At 42.3% G+C, this 24803-nt stretch overlaps 1 protein-coding gene and 1 long non-coding RNA gene across 17 annotated transcripts in view; one reads left to right on the forward strand and one right to left on the reverse strand.

The window, feature by feature from the left end:
* RGS6 (regulator of G protein signaling 6) overlaps positions 1-24803 on the forward strand; it is a 257345-nt gene that overhangs the window by 190145 nt on the left and 42397 nt on the right. For 11 of the 16 annotated variants that reach the window (XM_068193298.1, XM_068193299.1, XM_068193300.1 and 8 more), the window contains 9 exons: positions 536-587; positions 3006-3070; positions 6026-6102; positions 9011-9092; positions 9606-9680; positions 11018-11116; positions 12112-12173; positions 16512-16622; positions 19861-19986. In XM_068193298.1, coding sequence (XP_068049399.1) covers positions 536-587; positions 3006-3070; positions 6026-6102; positions 9011-9092; positions 9606-9680; positions 11018-11116; positions 12112-12173; positions 16512-16622; positions 19861-19986 — 749 coding nt within the window. The remainder of the gene's footprint in view (positions 1-535; positions 588-3005; positions 3071-6025; positions 6103-9010; positions 9093-9605; positions 9681-11017; positions 11117-12111; positions 12174-16511; positions 16623-19860; positions 19987-24803) is intronic. The other 5 variants (XM_068193311.1, XM_068193312.1, XM_068193314.1 and 2 more) reach the window with 2 other exon arrangements.
* On the reverse strand, positions 14314-23536 carry LOC137475714 (uncharacterized). The gene is made up of 3 exons (XR_011000040.1): positions 23337-23536; positions 21026-21135; positions 14314-16226 (listed from the first exon to the last, which is right to left on the reverse strand). It is a non-coding gene; the product is annotated as an uncharacterized lncRNA (long non-coding RNA).

Raw genomic sequence — 24803 nt, forward strand, 5'->3', positions numbered from 1 at the left:
GCACTAAGTTTAACAGTTCTGCTTTCAGAAAGACTCTAAACAGCTGAGTTTTGACCTCTGCCATCTGTTACAACTAAAAAGGAAATTGTTTTGGAGTCTGCCAACCGCATTGGTAGCTGCTCCAGAAAAGCAAGGGGTATGTAGCATATAGATAAGACCAGAAGGTTTCTCATGTGCTTAAAAATATATATATTCAGGTTGCCTGTGAATTCCTGGGGAAGGAGGAGGTTCTGGGGATAGCTGATAAGATGTCCACGTTCAGATGAGGTGGCAACAGTGTCTGAAATTTCATCAGGACACTGGACATCCTTCACAAGAGGTGCTTGCATTACAGCATCTCTGTTTACCTGCAGTGAGGAATGTTAAAGGTTTTTGCAGCATCCTCTCTTTTACTGTAATCTGTAGCAGTGTTTCCCCTGAGGGCAGAAGCTGGGTGGTAGATTTTGTGATTCTTCTTTTTGAACTTGTAATATTTTTCTGCATCTGAATCGGTTTTCATCTCTTAAATTACAAAAATGTATATGTTTTTTCTTAGGCACCATACTTTTGGCCTTCAAACTGCTGGGAACCAGAAAACACAGATTATGGTGAGAGTATGATTGTTTCATTATAGAAAGTTAGTTTGTGATGTAAACGGTTGTCCTTAAAATAATTCCTGTTGGCCACATTCACCCTTCACGTCCAGAGTTTCTTGTCAGCAGCATCAGAGGAAGATCTGTGCACATCTCAAATGCACAAACTGAAACCCTGGGGTGTCTCAAGCCTCTGGAGCTGTAGCCATTGAGCTTGGTGGGGCCAAGATTTTGCCATCCATTGCCCTCATTCTCCCATAGCCCTGTTCATTTCAGCAGGATTTGTGGCAAGCAGAATACTGGTTCTTGGGAATCTTAAATAATACCAATATAGGTTTTGTGGGAGACTATCCTCTGATCTGTTACTGAATCTGTTATGTGGATCAATAAAATTTACTTCATCTGGGCACTTACCTCACTGATCAATAAACTGGTACATAACTAACAGCAGCCCAAAGCTAAAAGTTCTCTGATACATGACATCAGACTTATTTTCCCATTTTTTTAATATTACCACATGATATGGTAAAAGAGAAGACTGAGCATAGTTTATGAGTTAATAAAGTGCAACATGGTGTTTTAAACATGTGAGTGCCTGCAGACAGGGATAATACATAAAGAAAATATGTCAGTGTTGTTATCTTTAGCTGTCTGCGTGCAATATTGCTGTCTCTTCCAGAACTGCACTGCTTTCACAGTTAAATGATAAAATTAATTGTTGCATCCTGGTGTGGCTTTGGAAGAGGAAGTGTATCCATGTGTGCAGTCATAAAACAGGAGCTTCTGGAAGTCCTTTATCTCATAATCTAAGATTGGTTTAGAACTCCTCCCTGAATAATCAGTTTGGGTTTTTTTCTTTCCTGCGCAATAATTACTCATCATTATGGATTCTGGAAATCATTTGCTGGGGTGAAGAAGTAGCCTGCAATGGCATGTGTCATGTGATAGTTCATTTGCAGTCCTCATCTGCAGATGAGCTAGACTTAACATGTTTATCCCATTGAGGGAATGATTAAGGAGAAAACATTATGCTGTTTTGTATCTGCAAAAAAATGTCTAGATTTTACACTCACCCTATATTACTGTGTGAACTGTGCCTCATACATATTCTTTAAATACCAGAAAAATAATATGAAGAGGGAGGTTCTGGTTTTTTCCTGCAGTGTCAGATAAGTAATTGGTTTTGGCAGTCAGATTATTGTGCTGCAGTGGCATTGAGTGGAACTGTACACCCCAAAATAAAGCCCTCTATGAGCTGACCCACAGCTGGACAAGCTTCAGCTGCATTAGCTGAGCCCTAGTGATAGATTTTTATCTGTCCCAGAAACCTCTAACATATGCTTATAATCAGACTTTGCATATCAGAGGCCTGTACAGATGGAGTCTTCCCAGGAATTAATCCCAAACTAGCAGTAGACCCCAATAAAACTGAAATCCCACGAGCACTTCATACTTTTTTTATTTGCATGTGTCCACTTACAGGAGAGGAACTAACTTGCTAATGGCAGTTCACTGCCTTGCATGAAAAAACACTGTGAGAAAATTGACTCACTTCGTTTGGTGTCATAAGTGCCTTACAGAGAAAACTGCCCTTGAGATGTGTAAATACAAATGAACTGGTTAGCTCTGGTTACAGTGCATAATACTGGCTCATTATATGAATGTTAAAATTACAGAAACAGCGTAGAATAGAATTACTTTAGTAGCACTGGGCCTCTGTTAAGTTCAGACCTGACTGTATACCCAGAGAGTGCTGTGGACCTTGTGTTTCAGCCTTTAATGGAAATGAGGTAAGCTTAGCAGATCCAGGTGGGGCTTTCCCAGAAGACAGCCTGGGTCTGGTTTGGTGGTGTGTGCTGGGCTCATCTTGACCCTCAGAATTCCAAACCACATCAGTTTCAGCAGCCTCTGCCTATAGCAAAATGTGACAAGGCTTCCCTTAACCATTTGGAATGTGTAAGAATAAGTGGATGGAGCATATTAAAAAATGCTCAGATCATGCTTTTAAGATCTGGCCCATATTTCTGTTTTCACTTCAATATCATGATTTATTTTTATTTTTTCTTAGCAGAAAAGAAATGCAGGTCATTTCTTTGGCATGCATATTCCCAAACTGCTTAGGGAACAGGTTGATTATGCTATATCTTTTACCAGACCCAGAAGCAATTGTGCCTTTTGTGGACATCTTGTTAGGTCCTGGCATCTGCTCTCAGCACTTTTAAATGAGATGTCCCAGATGTTTAGGGCCTCTGAGATTAGTCATGAGCAATGTCCACTGGGTGGCCAGCCCTCTCATTCCTTGACTCATGTTGCTGTCTGATGAAAATAAACTGGATATGGACTACTTTTTTCTTTTTTTTTTTTTTTTTTAATCTAGTACTGATAACATGTCTGTAATTGTTTTCCATTCTGTTTTTCTGTTTCTCCCTTTAGCCATCTATCTTTGCAAACGGACCATGCAGAACAAAGCTAGGCTGGAGCTGGCGGATTATGAAGCCGTAGGTACACTGCTGCTAGAGTTTAAAGCTGGGGGATGCAGGGATAGCTTTGCTTGCCAAATGAATGCTGCCATTTTGTGCTTTGGGGTCAGCCTTTACTGTATCTTTTTCTTAGTTGTCAGAACTGTGTGAAGGCTGATATGAAGACAACATCAGGAACAAGATTGATGAATGTCCCTGGCTTTGCAGTGTCCCACATTAAAGCATCTGCTGTATAATGAGCCCTTCAAAGCTGGGGCAAATTACACAGAAGTTTAGCTTGGTGTCCTGTTATCAGTTAGGAAATCCTGCTTTATATAGCAGATTTCAGCACAGGAAAATGATGGATTTTCAGGTGTGCCACTAGGCAATTAAATTGTTGATGACACATCTTGTTACAGAAGTTCTCAGATAATAGACTTGGAACATTTTCTATATGCCATATGAAAAATATAATTGAATTTTATTTAGAGCATGTTTTCTGATTTGGAGTTTTATCAATAAAAATATCTCAAACTTTGGTGCCAGCCTGCAGGGTGGAGAGGAGTGGGAAGATGGAGGCAGGAGGGGAAGGGCTGTGTATTTCTTTGAATACCAGCAGTGTAGCACTCTGAGCAGCTAAACTTTTCTTTCTGTCATATTGACTTTCTTCTGTTTACTTGCTCAACAGTACAATAGCAGAATTTTATACATGGAGTTTTTTTGTTAGAGAGTTTGTTTACAGATTTGGTTCCAGTGGACTTATGTGGTCATGTTTGTTACAATGAAAACATTTATGTTGCACATATTTGCATATATTTTAGAGTGAGATTTTTTTTGTTGTTTCTTCCCAACAACAAGATTGAAGTTTTTCCTTCTTCCTTACCTTCTACATTTTGAAACATTTATGCACATGGAGAGATATACCATTTGGTCCTTTCAGTGCAGAGCATGCAAAAATTGCCACTTATGCATTCTGACTTCCCAAGATTTCTAATCTCAAACGGGCACAAAGGAAGGAATATAATAACCTGCATGCACTTACGTGTCCTTTTGCTGAGTTTTCTCTTCTGCATATTGTTGATTTCATTATTAAATCCATTAAAATTGCTCACATCCAACCAATTAAGTGTAAGTGCTCCGAAGATCTACCATAAAGCAACAAAAGGCTGTTCAGTGGCGCACATAGTCCCACACACATGCAGTCAGGCTTTGGCTAAGTACTTTTGCACATTGTTGCCTACTGAGAGTAGCAATGCTCCAGTGATGGTAAATAATTAGATCTTGGCAGTTTCTCATTTTTCTTGTGAATATTGCATTGCACAATTAGAGGTTACTTCTGCATTCAAACTTTGTTCTCTTAATTAGAGACATTCAGATAAGAATGGCACCAACTCTTCCTAAGCATTATGGGAGCTGAAGCAGATCCAGCAAGGAATGTAAGCTCAGCCAGAAGTGAGAGAAACAGGTTTGCAGGAGTGAGAAGCAGCACTTCTCATATCTTTGGAGATGCAGCATGAGAATGCTTTTCCATAGATATCAGTAGTGACCTGGAGCTTCAAGAGAGACTCTCTACAAAGCATCTCAGGAGACATTTTTAGGTTCTGCTTGCAGCATTTACAGACAGTACCCCAGCCCACATTTATACTGATGAGAGCTGGAGTCTTGATATGATTAAGCTTGTATAGTTGCATTCAGGTTTTTTATAATTGGTTAAACATAAGCACAATTCAAATATAGCTTCAGTTGGTGATGTCTCATTGGCTTCAGCATATTTACTCCAGAGGGCACATATGAACATAATTTAAAATAAAATTAAAATAATGAAAAAAATACCCACAAAAATTTGTGTTACAGATAATTACAAGTTGTTGTTCTTTGTAGCCACAGTTAAGGAACTCATCACAGTTCAGTACAGCTGTAAATCATTTGTTTAACTTTTTTCCTCCATATGTACAGACTGAAATTGTTACATGGACTTGGTGGTAACAGGACCAAGCTTTATACCTTGTGTTATACAAGAGTTTAAAGTAACTAGTAGGAAGATTTCTTGTTGCATTTAAACACATGTGCCTGAAAAAAGTTTCTTGAAATAAATGTGATAAGTATGAAGAGAACAAGAGTAGAACTACAAGTGTTTGTTTTCAATGTAAATTTGAAACAGTTAAACCAGCTGTAATGGAGAAGAGCCTCCTGTTGATTGTCTCGCAAGCCTCCTTTCTTGGGGAGGGTATGGATATGTAACTTCAGGGTGCAATTTAAGCCTGAAATTCCAGCCGTGTTCTGAGTTTAACCTCAAGTTGTGATGAAGCCACATCCACATCCAAATGTCCAGATCACTACACTCTAGAATGGGTCTGGACCAGAGCTCTTACTTCAGGTGTAGAGCAAAACTGCATCTGGAGCCATTCTTTGCAGTAACCGTGTTCATTGTTCAGACAAACAAGCTATTTCCTTTTGTGACTCATCCTGGCAATCCCCAGCCTTCAATACTGTGTAGCTGCATAATGCTCTCAGCAGTGACCAGGATGGAGCAAAGCAGGGGATGCTTAGGCTTTGCACCTTCACAAAAGCCTGAAGAGAACAGTGCAGAGAGGAAGGGAAAATGAGGATGAGAGGGAAACGTGCAGCTGGCAGCCATCTGCTATCAGAAATAAAAGTCATCAGCTTCACAAAGCTTCTCAGTGTTATCTTTTGGGAACAAGTCCATATTTTTTTCATAGTAGAGCTCAAGCTGTCTTCATCACACTCCATTACTTATCCCTGGCAGGGCCCTTTGGGTTGCAGCCCAAAAAGATGTGTTACAGCCTTGCTCTGCCTGCACTATAGTTCACCTGAAACCAACACTGACTTCCATGTTTTTAGTTTCTCAGTAAAAAAAAAAAAAAAAAAAAAAAAAAAAAGGAGTAAAATAAATACCCACCATGCTAATGTACTCTCAAGCAATTGTCGTAATTACAGAAATCAGTGGTTCTTAATATATTCGTCTTTTGACAGGAAAACTTAGCAAGACTTCAGAGAGCATTTGCAAGAAAATGGGAATTCATCTTCATGCAAGCAGAGGCCCAAGTGAAGTGAGTAATCCTGGAGCACTGAATTGCACCAGTATTTAGAGCTGTGAAGGGAAGGAGATTCTGAACAGATAAACTTCTTTGTCAAAATCTTTACTGTGACTAAGCTCAGAAGGTGTCGATGAATTTTAATCACTGGCAGACTAGAAACAGTAGAGCGCCAATTCTGAAGGTCTGTGCCAGAAACTGAAAGATGGGTTTAATTATCTGTGCATGGAAACACTGGTCTGGAGCTCCTAAGCCTGTATTCACCATGGGACCATGGGTAATTCACAAGCCCACTGTGCATCTACATTTGTGTAGTATTTTTGTTTTGTATGAATGGAAAGAACAGAATTTTGTCATCGGTGTTACTCTATGCTTGCAGAGTATTTCTGAGTCTAAAAATACTGTCACTTCCATGTGATTATAAGGGTGGTATTTACAACAGGTATTTCTTCTCACCTTCCCTTGTGAAAGCAGTATGAAGCCTCTTAATGCTTTGAGTGTGTTTTCATTACTGCTGGTAAATGGATATGGTCGAGGGTTTGTGTACTATTGTCTACAAACTAATAGTTAAAACTCTGAGTGTCCATTTTGTGCATGTCATTGTCACTTATAAAATGGAAAGGCTGGTGAAGATGACACATGAGAAGACCAGTACCAAAATGTACTGGTGTACATTCCTTCCATTGGAAGGAATTTGCACTTTAAGCATTAGATGCTAAAAAGTTAAGGAATACAATTTCTTGAAGGTGTGTCTTGAGGTATATGTCTCTTTTTTTGATTAACCCTTTGGAGTTTTGATAAATTCTTTGCTTAATAACATTGCAATTATGTACCATTTAAATATATGGTAATTATCTTTTAAACTGCAGGGTAATTAAGGGATTTTTTTCCAACCAGAATAGCAGTGTTCCATTTGGAAGAGAAAATTAGAACTTAGGATAGCAATTGTACTTTCAGTTACTTAAAGGCTATTGCCAAGATGGAAAAAAAAAGTGTAAGTCAAAACAAAAGTCTGCATTCTGTCTAAAACATATAATTATCACCTAAGAAAGAAATGTAAATATCAACTCATTGTGATCACTGTTGGTTATTCATCTTTTCTTCATTCTGTTTTCTTTGAAGCATAAGCATGAACTGGCCACTATCAACTTTTTTTTCTGGCTACTTTCAGCTCCTTGGTTCACAGTTCATGTGATGGTTCAGTCTTCAGGTTTCCAGAAAGGCAAGGATTGGAATTCACATTGGAATTCACAGTTAACTAAAAGTTTAAGTTAACTAGAAAAGGGAAGGAAAAAAATCAAAAATTCCTGAAAACATTTTTCCTGCTTACCAAGTTTTCTGTGTTTTCCTCATTTTTGTTTGCACACAGAATTCCCATTGCTATATCCACATTACTTCAAAAACTGCAGCCATAGAGCTAGCTGCTTTGGATCTCCATAGTTTAAAAAGTGAAATACTGAGTTATCAGTAAGTCTGGCGAGAAGAGCTGACAATCTGGGTTGAGCACAAAGTGTCAGTGAAGAGAATTCCAAGTGAAGCCTCCAAAGAGTCCCTTCACTTTTTGTGTGCTGTGTGGTGTAAGATTGCAATAGGCTTCACCTTCCCCTTTGGTCAGGTGTGAAGGACTCACTCAGAAAAGTAGTTTTGGGCTGGGTGTTCTCAGAGCAGTACAGCAGCTGCTCTGGCTTTGTGTGGGGTCAGAGCTTGTGCCAGAGCTTGTTTCTCTTCTCTGCCTTGCAAAGGGGAAATCAGCTAGTGATGCCAAACTGTGGAGAGTTTCATCTTTTTCTGGGGAGGGGTGTTCAGACACTTCAGTTTTTCTGCCCTGAGTCCTATCCTCTTGGTACATTTCTAGCACAGACTTAGCCAAGGGTCACTGCCCCTCAAGAACAAAAACAGACGGGAGAGAACCTGGTGGTCAGAAATCACAGCTGGCCTGGGGTTTTTTTCCTCACTGCTTTGATATTCCTGGTGGCAGCAATGTGGGAACCCAGCACAGGGACACTGAGCTTTACTCAGTCCTGCTCTGGATGTGGAGGCTGTTCCTCCTTCCGTGCACCTCTTCTAGTCCCTGTGCAGGTAGATCTTGCAAGCTGGTGCTGACTTTGTGCTCATGTGTAAAGCTGGGTGAGGTGCCGGATGTCACTTGCTCACTGCTGCCTAGAAATGCTTTGAACAACCTCTGGTGGCCTTTGGGCCGTGTGCTTTGAGTGAGTTGGTTCACTGGCTGCATCAGGGTTGGAATTAAAGAGTTCCTGTTGTGCCAGCCCAGTCATGTCTCTCTGGGGTGGGTGCTGGTTTGTAGGGGCCATGCAGCAAGCTCACCTTTGTTCACCTGTGCTGTCACCCCTTGCTCTGCCAGCAATGGGGGCACACAGAGGCAGTATTTGAGTTGAAAGCTCTAAGGAGGAGTGGCACAAGTGCTGCCCATGCTGTTGCTGCTGGGAATGTCTGGGATAGATGCTCCTTTGCAATCTGTATTTATTCACTGGTGCTGCTGGGGCATTGGGGTGCAATGGGGACTGATGGGGACTTCAGTTCAGCACCAGCCAGGAGCCTCACCTGGAGCAAACAGGTCCTGGTGGGTCTCCTGACACAGACAAAACTACAAACTTTCCCAGCATGTCAAATCAGAGTAAGAGAAAAGGGTACCAGGAAAAATTTTCCTCACAAGATGAAAAACATCTGTTAAAATTTTCTACGTTAAAAGGAAAATCTCTTTTGACCCATGTTGGAGTAAACATCAGTGTTATTTTGTTCATTGCATGTGCCCCTGCAAGTGCAAGTGTGACATAACTGTACAAAAAAAGTTGATTTCTGTATATTTTTCGTCTTGGTGTTAAAAACCACAGCTAGGAACTACATCAAACAAGAAAGCATGACTTGTACATTGACTCATACTCACTTATGCTTTTGTTTTCAGAATCGACAGGAAAAAGGATAAAACAGAAAGAAAGATTTTGGACAGCCAGGAAAGAGCATTCTGGGATGTGCACAGGCCTGTGGTAAAACTATTTTTGAATGAACAGACTTTCCAGGTTTTGACAGGAAAAGTTTTATTACTAGTAAATGTTTTATGCACAAAGACATTGCCTTTGCAGTCAGCACATGGATTTTCCTCACAGTTCAAAATGCACCAAGTGTCTACAAGATTATTTGAGACATTCTGGACTTGTGTACCTATGGAACTGTTGATTTGGAAAGATGTGAAAAATATGAACTTTGGAAAATTATTTACTGGGCTTATGAAAGAAAAGCAGCTTACTCAGTTTGCCTCAGACTTCCTAGAAAAGCTCCCCCCTCTTAGCTATTTCTTTTGGTGCCAAAGTTAGGAGTAAGTGGATTGAATGCTGACATGGCATCCTTGGGTATATGCAGTCTCTTGTTTAGCAAGGGTAATTTATGGGACACAAACCTCAAGAAAAAGTTTTGGGCAAGTTCTAATTGCATATTTTATAAAGGGAAGGTAGGATGAAGATTCTTAACAGAGGAATAACACAATTACCATCTCTTTTCAGCCAGGCTGTGTGAACACCACGGAAATGGACATTAGAAAGTGTCGCCGTATGAAAAACCCACAAAAAGTGAAAAAGGTCAGTTTGAGTTCCTGGTTTTGTTTTTTGCTTGTTTGGAGTTGGTTTCGTTCACAGTTTTTGTTTTCTTTTAATGTAAGTCACACTTGAAACCTACTGAATAGGAGAATTACCCAAGAGGAGCAAAAAAAAAGTGTTTTGATAGTATGATTTCTGTTTTGCTCTCCTTGGTGGATTTATTATTTCAGTTTTACCAGCAAAGTTGTACTGACTTGATGGGTAGTGGGTAGAGCTGAGAAGGGCATTAAGGAGCTCCATGTCCCAAATGTCTGATGGCTCTGCACTCCCATAAAATTAAAAGGAATTGGCAAAAACATCTAGGTCCCTTTTTAAGAAATTATCTGGGCACAGATAATGAGATGTTTACCTGCCTTAATCATTTCAAAGGCTGGATCATTAGCAACTTGGGTGTCTTTGACTTTTAGTAAGTTTGAGGTCTTCTATGTATATGAAGTTATAGAATCAATTAGATTGAAGAAAACCATTAATATCACTGACTCAAATCCTTAACCTTAACCAAGTCCTTCACTAAACCATGTTCCTGTCTTTTAAATAATTTCAAGTATGGGGACTCAACAAGTTCCCTGGGCAGCCTTGTTCCAGTGCTTGATAACCATTTCAGAGAGAAATTTTTCCTAATATCTAAGCCTCTCTTAGCATAGCTTCAGGCTGTTTCTTCATCACTTGTTATGTTTTTGGATGGAACACTGGACTCCTGAACTTCCATAAGTAGTTCAACTGCAGCAGAGCTATTCACATGTCTATTAGAAGTTTTACTGAAAAGCAAAAGAAAAATGAAAGGGCAGATGATACTACTTTCAGTGCAGGTGTCTGTCCTGAAAATGAATGGCTGCAAGTCAGTCTGCAGGGTTTTGTTTAGAGAAGTTCATGTGAACTTGACCCATTGACTTGACCTGGTTAAGCACTTTCTTCAATATGTAGTTTTACATTAAGAAATTAAATCAAGTGAAAGCAGCATAGAATTAGGTTCTAGTATTTTCTTTTACCACTTGTTTCACTCCAGTGACAGCTCTGAGTGTTCATCCTGCAAGTGTTAATGCACACAGCCTTCAGAGCTCCTAAAATTATCATCTGCATTTAAACATTTAAAACAAACTCTTCTCTTAATATGCCTACAGGCCTTCTAAGTGCAGGCATCAGCAAGAAGGGTCTGATCTGTAAATTTTGCTCCGGGGTGAACAATTATTTACCTGTGTGGGTATAAACAGTAGGAAATTGCTGGCTTGTTACCTTACTGCTTTGCATACTGCACTGTTCCTCATTGTGTAACAGAAAAATGCTGTAATCCCTTTGGTTTGTTCATTGCTTCCTCACAGTCAGTGTATGGGGTTACAGAGGAGTCTCAGCCCCAAAGCCCTGTACACCTGCCCTCCCAACCGGTGCGCAAAACGACAAAAGAGGATTTCCGGAAGCAGGTAGGTAGGTGGCTGTATGGCAACTCTTCTGAGAACTGCTACCAGAAAAAAAGCCTAGAAAGTTACTAAGATACCAGCAAAACCAATTGTATATTTTACCTGTCCTTGACCCTCACATACTTATCCTTGATTCTCACTTATGTAAAGTATTAGTAAGTATTCATTGAGCAGTGCAGTTGTATGGTGATGCATATTATGAGTAACACTGACCTTTGAATCTACTTTTATTGTCTGTGGAACAGACATAGACAATAAGGCAATAATTGCAGCTCACTGAGGATGTCTGAAAAGTGATGAGGAAAGGCATAGTTCAGTGCATGACTGTTAGACTGCACAGCCAGAGCTTTTAGGAAACTAAGAAAAGTTATTTGGGCAATCATGCCAAGGAATGACCAGCCAATTCACATGTCTTTGCCCTGGCACGAAGAGCTCTCCCTCAAAATTACTTTGCTGCAATAAGCAGCCCTCACTGAAAGACAAACAGGAATCACTAGATCAGCATTTTACTAAAGGCAGCTTTAAACAAGTTTCTTAGGCAACCAGTTTTTGGGTGGTCTTCTGAACTAAACCTGGATGCTGCATTTCTTGAGGTTTTTTATCATAGGCTGAAGAACTGGTTCATAGCAGAATGGAAGTGTGCTGTAAAATGTTACTGGTCCTGTGATGCTGGTCAGTAAGAGGAATGGGAGAGCAGAGTGTGTTTGTAAAAAGGAGATCATATTGTACCCTGAGTAGTCCAGGAACCTTGGCCCCAAATATGTGTCTTTTCTACTTCCAGTTATGTCTTCTGAAGCTTCCCCTAGAGCTTTGCCTTTGGCCATGGAGCCTGCTATTGGAAGCAGTTAATAAGCTTCTGATACCTAGGGAAGGCTCCCATTTCCTTCTGAGTTACTTTCAAGCTGCTTGGAAAGAGAAATCAATAGTGTGTTGGGATATTGTCAATGAATGCTGCAGAACTCATAAATTGTTAATGTCCTTGTCATCTCTCTCCTCAGATAACTTTTCTGAACATGCAGATAGAGAGACATTGTTTAAAGATGTCCAAAGTAGCAGAAAGGTGAGTGTCCCTATTTTGATGATTTCCCATTCTTTCCTCATCTGCAGTATGGCACTTCTGGAAACAGAGCAGGCAGCAAAGTGCAAACACTTGACCCCCCTTTCTGTGCATCAATCCTTTTCCCTCCTTGACCAGCTGTGCTCCCTGTCTGCTGGCCGCTGACACTTTTGTACTCACTCTTCTGCCACTGAGCAAAAATAGGTGGGAAATGAGGACCTGTAATACTGCAAAAGAAAAAAAGCATTCACAAAAGAAAATACCCTTGTGGGACTTGTTTCCCACCCCTTCCCTACCCTGTGGTTTATTTTTAGAAAAGTCATTCCTGTCTCAATTTGAAAATACCCTTTTTTTCCCTTTTTGGCTGAACTCTCAGTGCTTATCTCTTGTTAGTCTGGCACAGCTCTGGGGAAGGAGCTGTGTTTGCATTTGTTGCACATGGTGTTCACATCTCTGTTCATACTGGGGTTGTAGGACCAGTTCCTGCTCCCACTTACATGTATATGAAACCCTTAGAGAAGTACTGGGGTTGTACCTGGATTACTCAAGGCAGTGTTTTAAGGAGTGGATTTCTAAGAAGCAAACCAAGGCACAATTTTTCTTGCAGAATGTTTAGTTTTGGTAGAAAAGTATGAATAGGTGAAGAACAAGCTCAAATTCAATTGAGTATGACATCTCATTTACTTAGGTACTTGTCAGTTATGCACATTTACAGGGTAGTCACTGAGATGAAGGTAGAGTTAGCCATGCTCTTCAGTGATATCACTTTTAAAGCAAAGCTGTGTTGAACATGAAGAAAAGGATAAGGGCTGGTTCCTTCTAGAGAAATAATAGAGGAATTTTTTTTTAAGCAAAGGAAAACAGGAATACCCCATGAAATGTGCTTTGCAGTGCCTGCGCCTGTAGTTAGCATGCATGTACTAAACCAGGTAAATTAAATGGTGAGAGGCTCAATGTAAGTTCCTACTGGCTCATGAAGTTTAGCAATTAAAATGAAAATGTATCCAATTAAAGAGAAAATATTCAGAAGCCCCCTGAAATCCTGCATGCAATACATCAGATGGTTAAAATGAGCACATTTATATTTATGTTTTGGGCTTTTGGATCTTTCAATTAAGAACATATACTTGTACTTTAAAAAAAAGTTATTGTACTGAATTTATTTTAAATGATCTTAATATACCGAGACAGTAATAATTTTCCTGGTTTGAAAGGATTTTTTTTTTCTTTTTTAATTGCTCTCAAGTTGGGTAAGAAAATGTTGCTATCAAAACCTGTGCAAAATAATAACCAGGAGAAAAGCAAATAAAATGAGAACAGTCAAATTACAGAATGACAGAATAAGCTGAGTTGGAGGACACCCACCAGGATCATCAAGTCCAACCCCTGGCTCTGCACAGGAGAGCCCCAAGAATCACACCATGTGTCTGAGAACATTGACAAAACACCTCTTGAACTCTGGCAGGATTAGTGCCAGGACTGCTTCCCTGGGGAGGCTGTTCCAGAGCCCAGACACCCTCTGGGTGAAGAACCTTATATTTCTAAATAATTATTAATAATTATGAAGAATGAAAATCATGGTTGTGATCTTTATATCTTGTGAGGAGGTGTTTGGTCATGTGATGACTTTGAATATTGATTTGAATATTGGCAATATTGATTGAGAGTCCCAGGACTTGATGTGGAGAGTGATGGGAAGTGGAGCATTGCAAAGCAGAAAGGAGGGAAGCAGAGAAGCTGATGGGTTCAGTGGCTTTGCAGGGGTAGGGATGGTAAGGAGGAATGAACATGGATGACCTGACTTGCACAATGGCCTGAAAAAAAACTGTGCAGCCTTGAAAGCCCCATGAAAAAACTGATTGCAAGCACTAGGAACAAATTAGCTGTCTAAGGAGATGCTGTTATTATCAAGTCAATTTTCAGGCTGGACCTTGCTCTTGGGACAGTTTAGGTGACAATGTGGCAGATAAGGGTACAGGAGATGACTTCTTAGCACGTTCCCTTCAACAGTCAAGCCTGACAATGCCACCACCTGCCAATTTTTCAGCATAGCACAAAGGCGCTTTCAGGGAGGATGAGGGAAGTAACAAGGAGCAAAAAAGTTAGATAACTTGTATTTATTTTCCATTAATTCACACTATTCTTGGGATAGCCCTTGTCTGTCAGAAGAGGAAGGCTCTCCAGAGGATATATCCAGCTTCTGTAAGATAAATGCTTGCTGCTAAAGATTTTCTCCTTCCTCCCTGTTCTACATCCAGGAGTAGATCTGTACCAACTGTGGGAACAGGCATCCCTCAGCTGCTCCATGCACCTTGGAAAATGTCTTTCTTCCACATCTTTTCTTCCCACCTGGGACCTGTACACTGTCAATTTTAACCACTGAGCTTTGAGAACTGTTGAGCAGAACTATCAATATATTCTACCTATTGTTTTCCCTGACTGCATCGTGCATTAGACACAGCATCACCAAAATGGCTGGGGAAAAATGAGCATCTTCCTACCAGAAGCAATCTCAGTTCCCTAGATGAAAATCTGTGCTATCCTTTCAGCTTCTCATCAAGGTTCCTGTGAAAGCTCAGCAGGCCACCTTGATTGAGAGACAGTTGGGTTCTCAAGGCAAGCTCTGCACCTTTCAGTCAACTGTTCCTATCACCTCTTCTACTGGGTATTCAGTTTATCACCCAAAAGGCCAGGTTTGCATTTTGACAAAAATGGTTTTCCTTAGGAGTCCCCCGCCTGTAGCCTCCTTTAGACAATGAGGCAATGATTCTGCTGCTGCCATTATACTGAATCAGCAAAATGTGCTTAGAAGTTTCCCCTTGTTTCATTTTCGGTTTTCTCCCCCTTTCCTTTTTGCTAGTACTTGTACTAGCACCTCTGATGCCTTCTTATCATTTTATTAGGAGCAATTCAGGTTTCAAAGCAGATATCTCCTGATTGATCCTTTTTTGCTTTCTTTTCTTTTTTAACCAACCCTCTCTTTCATTGATGTCTAAGGGACTGCTGCTGCTCTGTGAAATTGGACGCTGCTCCCTCCTCCAACCCTTGACCCACAGCAGTCATGAAATGTAATTAATGAAATGAGATGAGACAGCCTCAAGTGCCCTAAGGGGCAATGGGAACCTGCTGTGGTTACAAAAGTGTATGATTTTAATGCCTCATGATAAGAGCTAGGACAAACAAAAAGAAATAATTACTATAGAGCAGTTCAGGGAAACTTCCTGCCTTTTATGACCCTTTCTTTGGCAGAGTTTTTTCATTTGCCTGCCTTTTTGAGATGTGGAGGACCAGAGGTAAAGTTTACCATGGACAATCACAGTGCAAGTACATTGGTTGTTCAGTATGATAAGACATAATTAACTTAGTTAATTACTTGGCAGACATAGGCAAAAAATAAAGTGCCTTAGAGTATTTCCAATATAGACTAGAAGAAATGTCTTTTGATTTATTTCATATTTGCTGTCTTTCTTTTGTAAAAATACGCCCCTAGCCCCAACCCCAGTGGAATTCCTGAATCATTTATGCAAGCAGACACAGTCCTTTCTCCAGAAAGCTCTTTGAATCTCATCCTAGTGAGGATTAGAAGCTATATGCCTTAACTGACTCACCATGAAGCAAGCCAGTGTAAAGGCCAGGAGTTTTTCCAACATGCATATAATTTACTATTCTCTAAGTTAATTATTACTGTTGAAGTCTTTTACAATAGTGCCATTAGACTAAATATTATACCAACATAACTGAAAAATTATCTATAGGCAAAGCTTTGATGCTTTAGGACTATGATCTTCCAAAGACTTAAGCATATTCTTAGCTGCAGCCCATGACCCTGTTTGGGTGAGTTTTTCATACTGCATAAATTTACGTGGGTGCAAAAGTCTGCAAAAATCAAAAGGATGAGAGGCAATAGTAACATGAAGCACATGTTACAGCAGGATGATACGCACTTCATATTCTTCCTATGGCACTCTGGGGGAAGTCCTCTCATACCAATCCAGTTGTTGCTTCATCAGGTTTTTTGGGGGCATCTCAACAGAGACAAGCTTGAGGAAAATGCTGCTGTTGAGGAAAATACTGCAGTGAGCTGGTGGGTGTTTGCAGAGAAATTCTTGCATGCATCATTCCTGGGAAAAGGGTCTCCTGTGATTGCTGAGAAACTGACTAATCCCTATAAATAAAAAGAAGCATACACAAAAACAAAACAAAACAAAAACCAACAACAACAACAAAAAAAACCACCAGCCCCCCCCAACAGGATAAAAAAATGCTGTACTTCTCTGACATGTGACTGAGCATTCAAACCCTTTCTTTATTCTTTTTTTCCCTTTTTTTTTAACCTGCCAGTTTAATAGCCTACACAGAGCAGTATGTGGAATATGACCCCTTTATAACTCCTGCTGAGCCTTCCAATCCCTGGATAAGTGATGATGCAGCGTTGTGGGACATTGAAATGAGGTAAAAATTATTTGGTAGTTTTAACTAATATGAGAGTTGTCTTGCCATTTTGTTTGTATGCTCTTCACGCTGCCCTGTTTGGAAAGGAAGTTGTATGTCTGTACTACAAGATTCAAGAACATAGCTGAAGTTTATCACTGGTATATGTGAATTATTCAGCCCTTTCACTTCCATATGGCTTGATGTATGGGACTCTGTAAGACAGGTAATGGATGTTCTCATACCTGTCGAGCACATGCACAGACTCAGGTCTAGAAGCCTAAACCTGTAGGATACTGCAAAGACAAACTTGTTCCAGCACATCTCATTTGACCCCTGGGAGCCTGCTCTTTCCCAGCTGCAATGCTCCAGTCCTGCTTCTGTCATGGAATCCCATGAAAGATGCTGCTGGAAAAATGGGATGAGTTACAAGTGGTGGCCATTGCTGCTGTGCAGAGTGAGTTTGGCTCAGGAGCCAGAAGAATGTAGCTCACATGTGATGTGTGAGACTTGACAGGTCAGACTTGTAATTGGTTGATAGAGTTGTTCATGTGTTGATGAACAAGCTGGCTTGTCTCTGTTATGGTGTCAAATAGATGTAAAGAGGGAGGAATGTCTGTAGGATATTCAATGCCTTGCACCTCAGAGAGTTTCTCAATTAAAAAAAAAAAAAAAAACCAAACAAGCAGAACACTGCAACAGAGATCGTGTGATGCTGGTGCAAGTGAAGTCTGGCCTTGGTCTGTGTCTCTTGCCTTCACAGACTATCCACAATCCTCGTAAAGGGGCTCGAATTGTCCTGCCTGCCACTGTGCCTAACAGCTCCCACAGCAAATTTGAATGGAGCTCCCATGGCCCATATTACCTTCACTACTCAATCACATCCTGTGGCTAACAACTGCAAGGGCTCAGCAGCTTCTCCAGTGTTTAGTTGCTACTATTTGGCACCAAATCTGAACATGGAGTTCACTTTAGCAAATCTTTGATAACAGAATGACAAATCTAATCCTGTGTGTTCTTGAATAATAATTTAGAGATGCTATTGGCCTAAGAAAATTGATTCATAGGGAATCAGTTTTCCAGGAAAAGGACAAGATTTTGCCCCATTTAAAAACCAAGTAGTTTGGGATGTGAAAGTTGTTTTCACCTGCTTCTCTGGTAGTCATAGAAATCCATTATTTTCCTAACCTCTGCCCCTCTTCACATAATTTTAGTATTTGTTATTTCTTTTTTATCTAGTTTCTCTCATTTTCTCCATCTTCCCTAGTAGGACTAGTACCAGATACAGCCTTTGCACAATACTGCTCTGTAGAAACCCTCACCCACAAGGTAATCCAGGCATCCATTATTTCTGCATCTGTTGACGTAGCTGCAAATCCCAGAAAAGATGTCTGTGTCCCTGAAGAATACAATTAGCCTGATGTCACAGCCATATAGGAATTTAAAATAAATGCTTGGCTTCTGCTATGATTTCAGAGTTAAGGAAGATTTTCCCGCAGATGAAAAAGAGAAAGCTGTAGTGTTGGGAGATGGAAGAACAAACAGCTCTGTATTTCCATTTTATTCTCTATTGTAAAAAAACTAACTGCATCTGCATCTAGTTGCAACTTGCATGAATAATTAAATGATCCCCAAGATCCCCTTGTGCTGCCTGCAAAGCTGTTTCCTCGGTTAGGAGGGCAGAGCCCTAGCACAGGAAAACAAAGAGCCTCTCACTGGCAGTGGCAAGGCTGGCTGCTGAGTATGGGCAGCCCCGTGCCACTACAGTTCATCCTCCATGGCAATCAGGACTCAGGAAATGCCATGGAAAGCATTCTGTTTTAGACGGCACTTTGGCTTTTTTTTGTGTGTGCCAGAACATTGTGTAGCTGCGAGAAGAGCAGGTACAGATCTCTGGATTTAGCAGGAAATTCCCCGAGCTTAGTTTGTGCATGGCTCTGCACAAGCATGGCTTTCGTGTCCCGATGTCCAGGCTGGTTCACGTAACAGGTAGGCTGGATCTGCACCTTTGTCTGCAGCACTGCTGGCTCCTGAGGGAGTGCAGGAGGAGCCATCCCGAGTGTGCTGCTCCTCGAGTGAGGACATGCCTATCAATTTTGCTTAGCTTTTGTACCAAGAGAAAATGAAAGCAGGCATTTTATTTACCCCTTTGGCTTATTTGTCTTCAGCACAGATCGCCACTGTCCCCTAAGGCTCCATGATTAGGAATCGCTGTGGACATGACAAGACACATAGTTTAATAGATATGTACTGTTAACAATGGCTCTGCTGTCACAAATGTGAGCAGCTGAGCTGTGTTTTAATGGTTGTCTCACAGTATGATGCCATCACACCAGAAGCTTTCAAACACTTTGTGAGCCCAGATTACGCTCTGATGCAGGCTGTCTCATAGGATCCTTGTTGTGATTCCCAGGCACCACCACTCCCCATAGGCGTCTCTGCTTACATGCCTAGCAATTCAAACAACAGCTTATTTAAGTTGGGCTGTGTTAAGAAATAGTTAAGAAGAAAGGTCGCTGGTGATTTTGGATGCCTCTGCATCTCAGTATCCCAGCTGAGACACAAAATAAAAGTCTGATTATCATGGAGAGAAGGAGGAAGATGCTTTTTAGTCTTCTGAGACTTAGGCATGCAAAAACCAGAGGCACTAAAAAATAAAAGACCACAAACAAGTAATCATTTTAGATACTTTGCCTGCACTGCTTCTTAGTGGAACTGCTTTTCTAATGCAAATGTGGATCTGAAAATCTGAAGCCAGTTCCAAGTGACCAGGCAGTACTGTGTGGGACACAAGGAAATGCTCTGGAGCTCACCAGTGGCCCAGGGAGCATTGGGAAATTTCTGCCTTGATGCATAAGAAATCCTAAGGTACATTTGAGGAGATATGCAAGAAGTGCATAATGAATAATCATTTAGACATGGTATGCTGTTCTTCCAAATGACACCTACCAGAAATTGCTCTGAAAATCATATCATTCACATTCTCTTTGTTTCACCATCTATGTAGCACCCAAATAGTGTCCTTTAATGATTCAAATTATGCAATGAGTTAAAGTCCTCCAGTTGCTTTAATGATGATCCTATTCTTTATAGGTTTCTTATGTTATTTGCTAACTTGTATTTCTGAAAAATCTTGAGAAAAAAACAACATCTCATCTAATAATCTTCCTCCCTTCACTTAGCAGAAACAGCAGCAGCTGCTCGGACAGCAGGCAGAGATGCACATTCCATCTGTTTTTCCTCTTCTCTCTCCAAGCAGCAAAGAACCCAGTCAGCAGCGTGTGAAAAGATGGGGTTTCTCCATGGATGAGGTGCTGAAGGACCCAGTAGGACGAGACCAGTTCCTTCGTTTCCTGGAATCAGAATTCAGCTCAGAAAACCTCAGGTGAAACCTTTTCTGACTTGACTAAATGAATGGGCCTGATCCTACTCTCTTGCATAGGTGAAATGCAATGTTTGGTGTGTCTTGAACTGCTAAAAACACCCATTTGAATAAAGATGAGAATGGCAGGACTTGGCCCATAGCACTGCTAGATGCCTATACTAGACCTATGTGAGTAATCCCAGAAGCAGTGTTTAGCAGAGCCAGTGATGTATCTTCTGCATGCAAGGTCTTGCAGACTTGCATGCTGTGATGAGATGCAGCACATCGCTCCTGAGCCCCCTAACAATATATAGGATCTACGTGTGTCTCTGTGGCAGGGCTTGTGTGAGGGAAACAGTATGGTCATTACATGGCTAAGAACTGTTGCAGTATTGGCAGTCACCAGGTCAGGTCTGCAACAACTACTTTTAATTTTGGCATGTGCTAACTATCCAACAGCTTGTCTCACCTTAACAGGACTCTCTGTGTGGGGATTCTGAGTACCCAACTTCTCAAGTTGTGAAGAAGTCAAAACTTCTATCATGAAAAATTATGTAGATACCCACATGATCCTACATCAGGCTGAGAGCCAGTAAATCACCCTTTTTTACTGAATAACACTGCAGAGGCTTTGTTGTGGTGCTGTGCTTGAGTCTCAGCACAAGGATAGGTAAAGGGACAGGTTCTTGTGGGTTTTTTTGGGACAGTCATGTTCCAGAAGGCTGAGTGAGCATTTGCAGGGAAGGCCAGAGAAGCTTGCAGGTTCACTGGCAGAACTGTGTCTGCTCTTGGGCTGAGGAAATCTGCTGTCAGTGATCACACAATCAGTCCAGTTTGGCATTTGCTGGTAGTGAGCAGGCTTGATGTTCTCTTTTTACAGCAGATAAGAACCTGATTGCACAGCCCTTTTTAGTTATGTTTTTCTCATTCTTTTTCATTTAGAAAATAAAATATATTACTAAAGCATGTGAACAATTGTCACTGTAGTGCAGTCAGCTAGCCTGCAAGGTCTGAAAGAGGAATTCTCCAGAAAGTGATTTTTAATGACATTGGAACTTACCATCCTATTTATCAGGTTTCCCTGTCCAAGGAGAAGTACAGAAACCATGCCAGCAGCAAAACAGTGAAAACTCAATGCACTTCATTGTTTTGAAAAACCTGAAAGATAACCTGTAAGAAAACAACGGAATGTTACTAATTACATAAATGAGCTTTAAATTTTATTGCTAAACAGGTACTGAACTTGCATATGCTTACTGCAGTTATGTACAGCAGCACTCATTTGCAATTAAATTGTAGTGATGAAGTGCAAAATTAATATACTGTATTAAAATACTCTTCAAATTAGCGTTCAGAAATTAATCTGGGGTTGTGCTAATGAAATCCAGCAGGTTTTATGACTAGTGTCTTTCCCCCACATTCATCCTACTCAAACAAATGGAGAAAGTTTGATTATGAGGAGGCAAACTTGTACCTTTCATGGCCAGTCAGAGCTGCTCCTCCTGCTGATGCACATTCTCTTTGATTTTAAGATGTAGTGAAGGGAGGTGGCAAAATCAGTGGACTGGCATAGACAGGTTAAATCCTGCATCCTTTGTGGAAGACGTTGGCATCATTCTTAACATGGGAACTTGGCTATCATTCTTATGGTATCATTACAATGGTATTGGCTTATGTGGTATTATTATCTCATACTGGATACATTAGCAAGCCTGCTTCAAACTTTAGGTAACAGGATGCAAAGGCAGAAATATCAATGATGAAAACTGGAATAGAGTGGATTATTAGCAGTGATGCTAGAGAGAAGAAGGGTTCAGGTGAGGCAGAGAAAGCTCCTTAATTCTCATTAGGAGTATGTACCATTACAAAAAGCAACTGCTGGATGCTTACACATGCAAGCAAAATCTAAGTTACACTCAACAGCAAACTTAGGATCTGCCTCACCTAAGCTGACAGCTTGGAAGCACATGCTCTCTTTTTAGCCAGTCTCCCATTAGAGAGAGAGAGAAAAGAGAAGCTTCTCTGAAGCTGAAGAGGAGTCAGTGAATCACCTGAGAAGAAATTGTTTCAGCTTTAAGTGGAAACAAAACTAAAAGTAGCTAAATTACACTAGAAAGCACCCATCACTTGTTATCATAAACCTGAAGCGACTGATTCAAATGAGAGCATGGCAGACAACTACAGTTAAGTGAGACACATCCCACCCAAACCCTGGGAGGGTGTAAGAAACTTTTTGAGAGCACAGCACTTAGTACCTTGCTAGAAAAGTAACTAGTAACTAGATTCACAGTTAATCTTCTCAGGACTCTCTTCCCAGTAACTACCCAGATATCTTGGAATTTTTTTTGCAGCAGGGATGTGTTATCTCTTGGGAGTGTCAGTAGGATCTTGGGAGTATCCTTATGATTAACACTGGCTGGAGCTCTATAGGCCCTATGTTGAATTTAAGGCAGATCTGAGAAATTGACTGCTAGAAAACTAGAAATTCATGGTAGCACTAGAAAGGTTTTGTGAAGTGTGTGCTTGAGAATGCCTTGAAATGAATGTAATTCAGTAATACAGCAAGGGGACCAAATTCAGCTCTTATACCTTGTGGTGAGAGTCCCAAATCACAGGGCTGATGGTGGTGGGGTATTTCCATCTCTTCCTAGCTGAGAAAAATTGGTCCCAGTGGGGGTCTTGGGTGAGGCACTGCCAGAGACAGCAGCAGACTAGACTCAATGACCTCCCAGATCACCTTCCAGCTGTGTTTCTGTGTTCTAATAAACTTGCAGGATCTTGTCCACCAGTCTCCTGGGCTCAGCTGAGCTCTGTAACTTACTTATTTATTGGCTGTCCATTATTTATGTGGGAGCAGGAAAGCCAGACAGTTGGGAATATTTCTCTCTGTTGTTATTTTAACTCTTTTCCTTGCTCTGTTTTCTTTCTCCTCTCTGTTGTTATCTTTCATCTACAATTTGTTTTGACTTGGGTGATTTTTGAAGTACCCAAAATATAGCAGATAAAATGCTAAATTTAAAACAAAATAAATAAGAAAGGATAAGAAAAGAAAGGGCATCAGAGAGTTATTATACATTTTTTATGACCTGGGAACCTTCTAAGACATCTTGAGATTGCTGAGATGTTAATTTAGCTGGTGGATTGAATTTCTGCCCCGCCCCACCTGGAAACAGCAAAGTGGGAATATGGGACGTGGGAATTTCACCCGAAGGGAAAGGAGGCTGCACACCTGTTTATAGACCTCAGTGGGAAACACGTGACACTTTGTGGGAATGCACTGTGGAGCTGGCAATGCATGGATGCAGGCGCCCTGGGCCGTATTGCTTGTTGAGCATATGTTGGACTCGGAGATCGCGGGAAAGGAGTTTTACCTGCAGAAATTGTTTATATCCTACATGACTCCTAATGGTTGAAACTTATTGCCAGGTTTCCCCTCCCCGCCAGTTTCCATCAGGAAAGGAGAAGTTCAGGCGGTGAGGCAAGCTCGTATATGCAGTAAACATACCGAGCCGCCCCAAAGCCCCGTGTTCCCTAAAAAAAGAACGCTCCCCCAGCAGTTCCAAGGCAGTGCCAGCGCCGGAGGGCTAAGCGGGGTGCGGGCAGTGCCGGGATGGTGCGGGGCAGCGCCGGATAGTTCGGGGCAGTGCCGGGCGGTGCCGGGCGGTTCGGGGCAGTGCCGGGCTGTTCGGGGCGCTGCCGGGCGGTGCCGGGCGGTTCGGGGCGGTTCGGGGCAGTGCCGGGATGGTGCGGGGCAGTGCCGGATCGTTCGGAGCGGTGCGGGGCAGTGCCGGGGCGGTTCGAGCAGTGCGGGGCAGTGCCGGGCGGTTCGGGGCGGTGCCGGGCGGTTCGGGGCGGTGCCGGGCGGTTCGGGGCGGTTCGGGGCGGTGCCGGGCGGTTCGGGGCGGTGCCGGGCGGTTCGGAGCAGTGCCGGGCGGTTCGGGGCGGTTCGGGGCGGTGCCGGGCGGTGCCGGGGCGGTGCCGGGCAGTGCCGGGCGGTTCGGGGCGGTGCCGGGCGGTGCCGGGCAGTGCCGGGCGGTTCGGGGCGGTGCCGGGCGGTTCGGGGCGGTGCCGGGCGGTTCGGGGCGGTGCCGGGCAGTGCCGGGCAGTGCCGGGCGGTTCGGGGCGGTTCGGGGCGGTGCCGGGCGGTGCCGGCAGGCGGCGCCGTCGCCCCGCGCTGGGCGGGCCCCTCAGCGGGCCCGGGCAGGGCCGCACGGCCGGCGGGCGCTGCCCCGCGGCGGCGACAGAAGGGCTTTCCTGCGCCACAGCGCTGGAAGGACTTGCAGCAGAAGGAGGGATTTGCGCCGTGGACGCCGGCGTGCACCGCATGGGAAGGGAGGGGGAGGCCTGCGGGACGCTTGCTCCGTCCCCACCGACACTGCGGTCTCCTTGGCAGTGCCCCAGTGCCCCAGCGTGCAGCTTTGCAGCATCTGCCAGCGCCCAGCTTGCTCACCAAGGACAGATTTTTGTTGCTCTTGGCCATGCCGAGCTCACCATTCCAGGGATCTGACCAATAAACAACAGAAAGATGTGAATATTGCCCCTGTCTGAACTGCATTTTGATTTTTATCTATTGCTTTCATTCGTTTCTGGCTGAGATGTTCAAAGTTATTTCTTGGTGAATTGAAGATGATTTGTGAATGGTTAGAGATGTGAGACCGGAGGAGCATGGGATACTGGCATGGAATTACTGAGGCAAGGAGAGAAGTGTGCTTGGATTCCGACCTCAGACAGTCGCTTGATGAATTCACTGTCAAGCTAGGCATATTGTGTCCACCCCCAAGGTGGGGATACAACACTGCCCTTACCTTGACTGTTGTTTCTCAGTTTCTGGAGTCATC

Source organism: Anomalospiza imberbis, chromosome 6 (assembly GCF_031753505.1).
Source record: "Anomalospiza imberbis isolate Cuckoo-Finch-1a 21T00152 chromosome 6, ASM3175350v1, whole genome shotgun sequence".
Lineage (NCBI taxonomy): Eukaryota > Metazoa > Chordata > Aves > Passeriformes > Viduidae > Anomalospiza > Anomalospiza imberbis.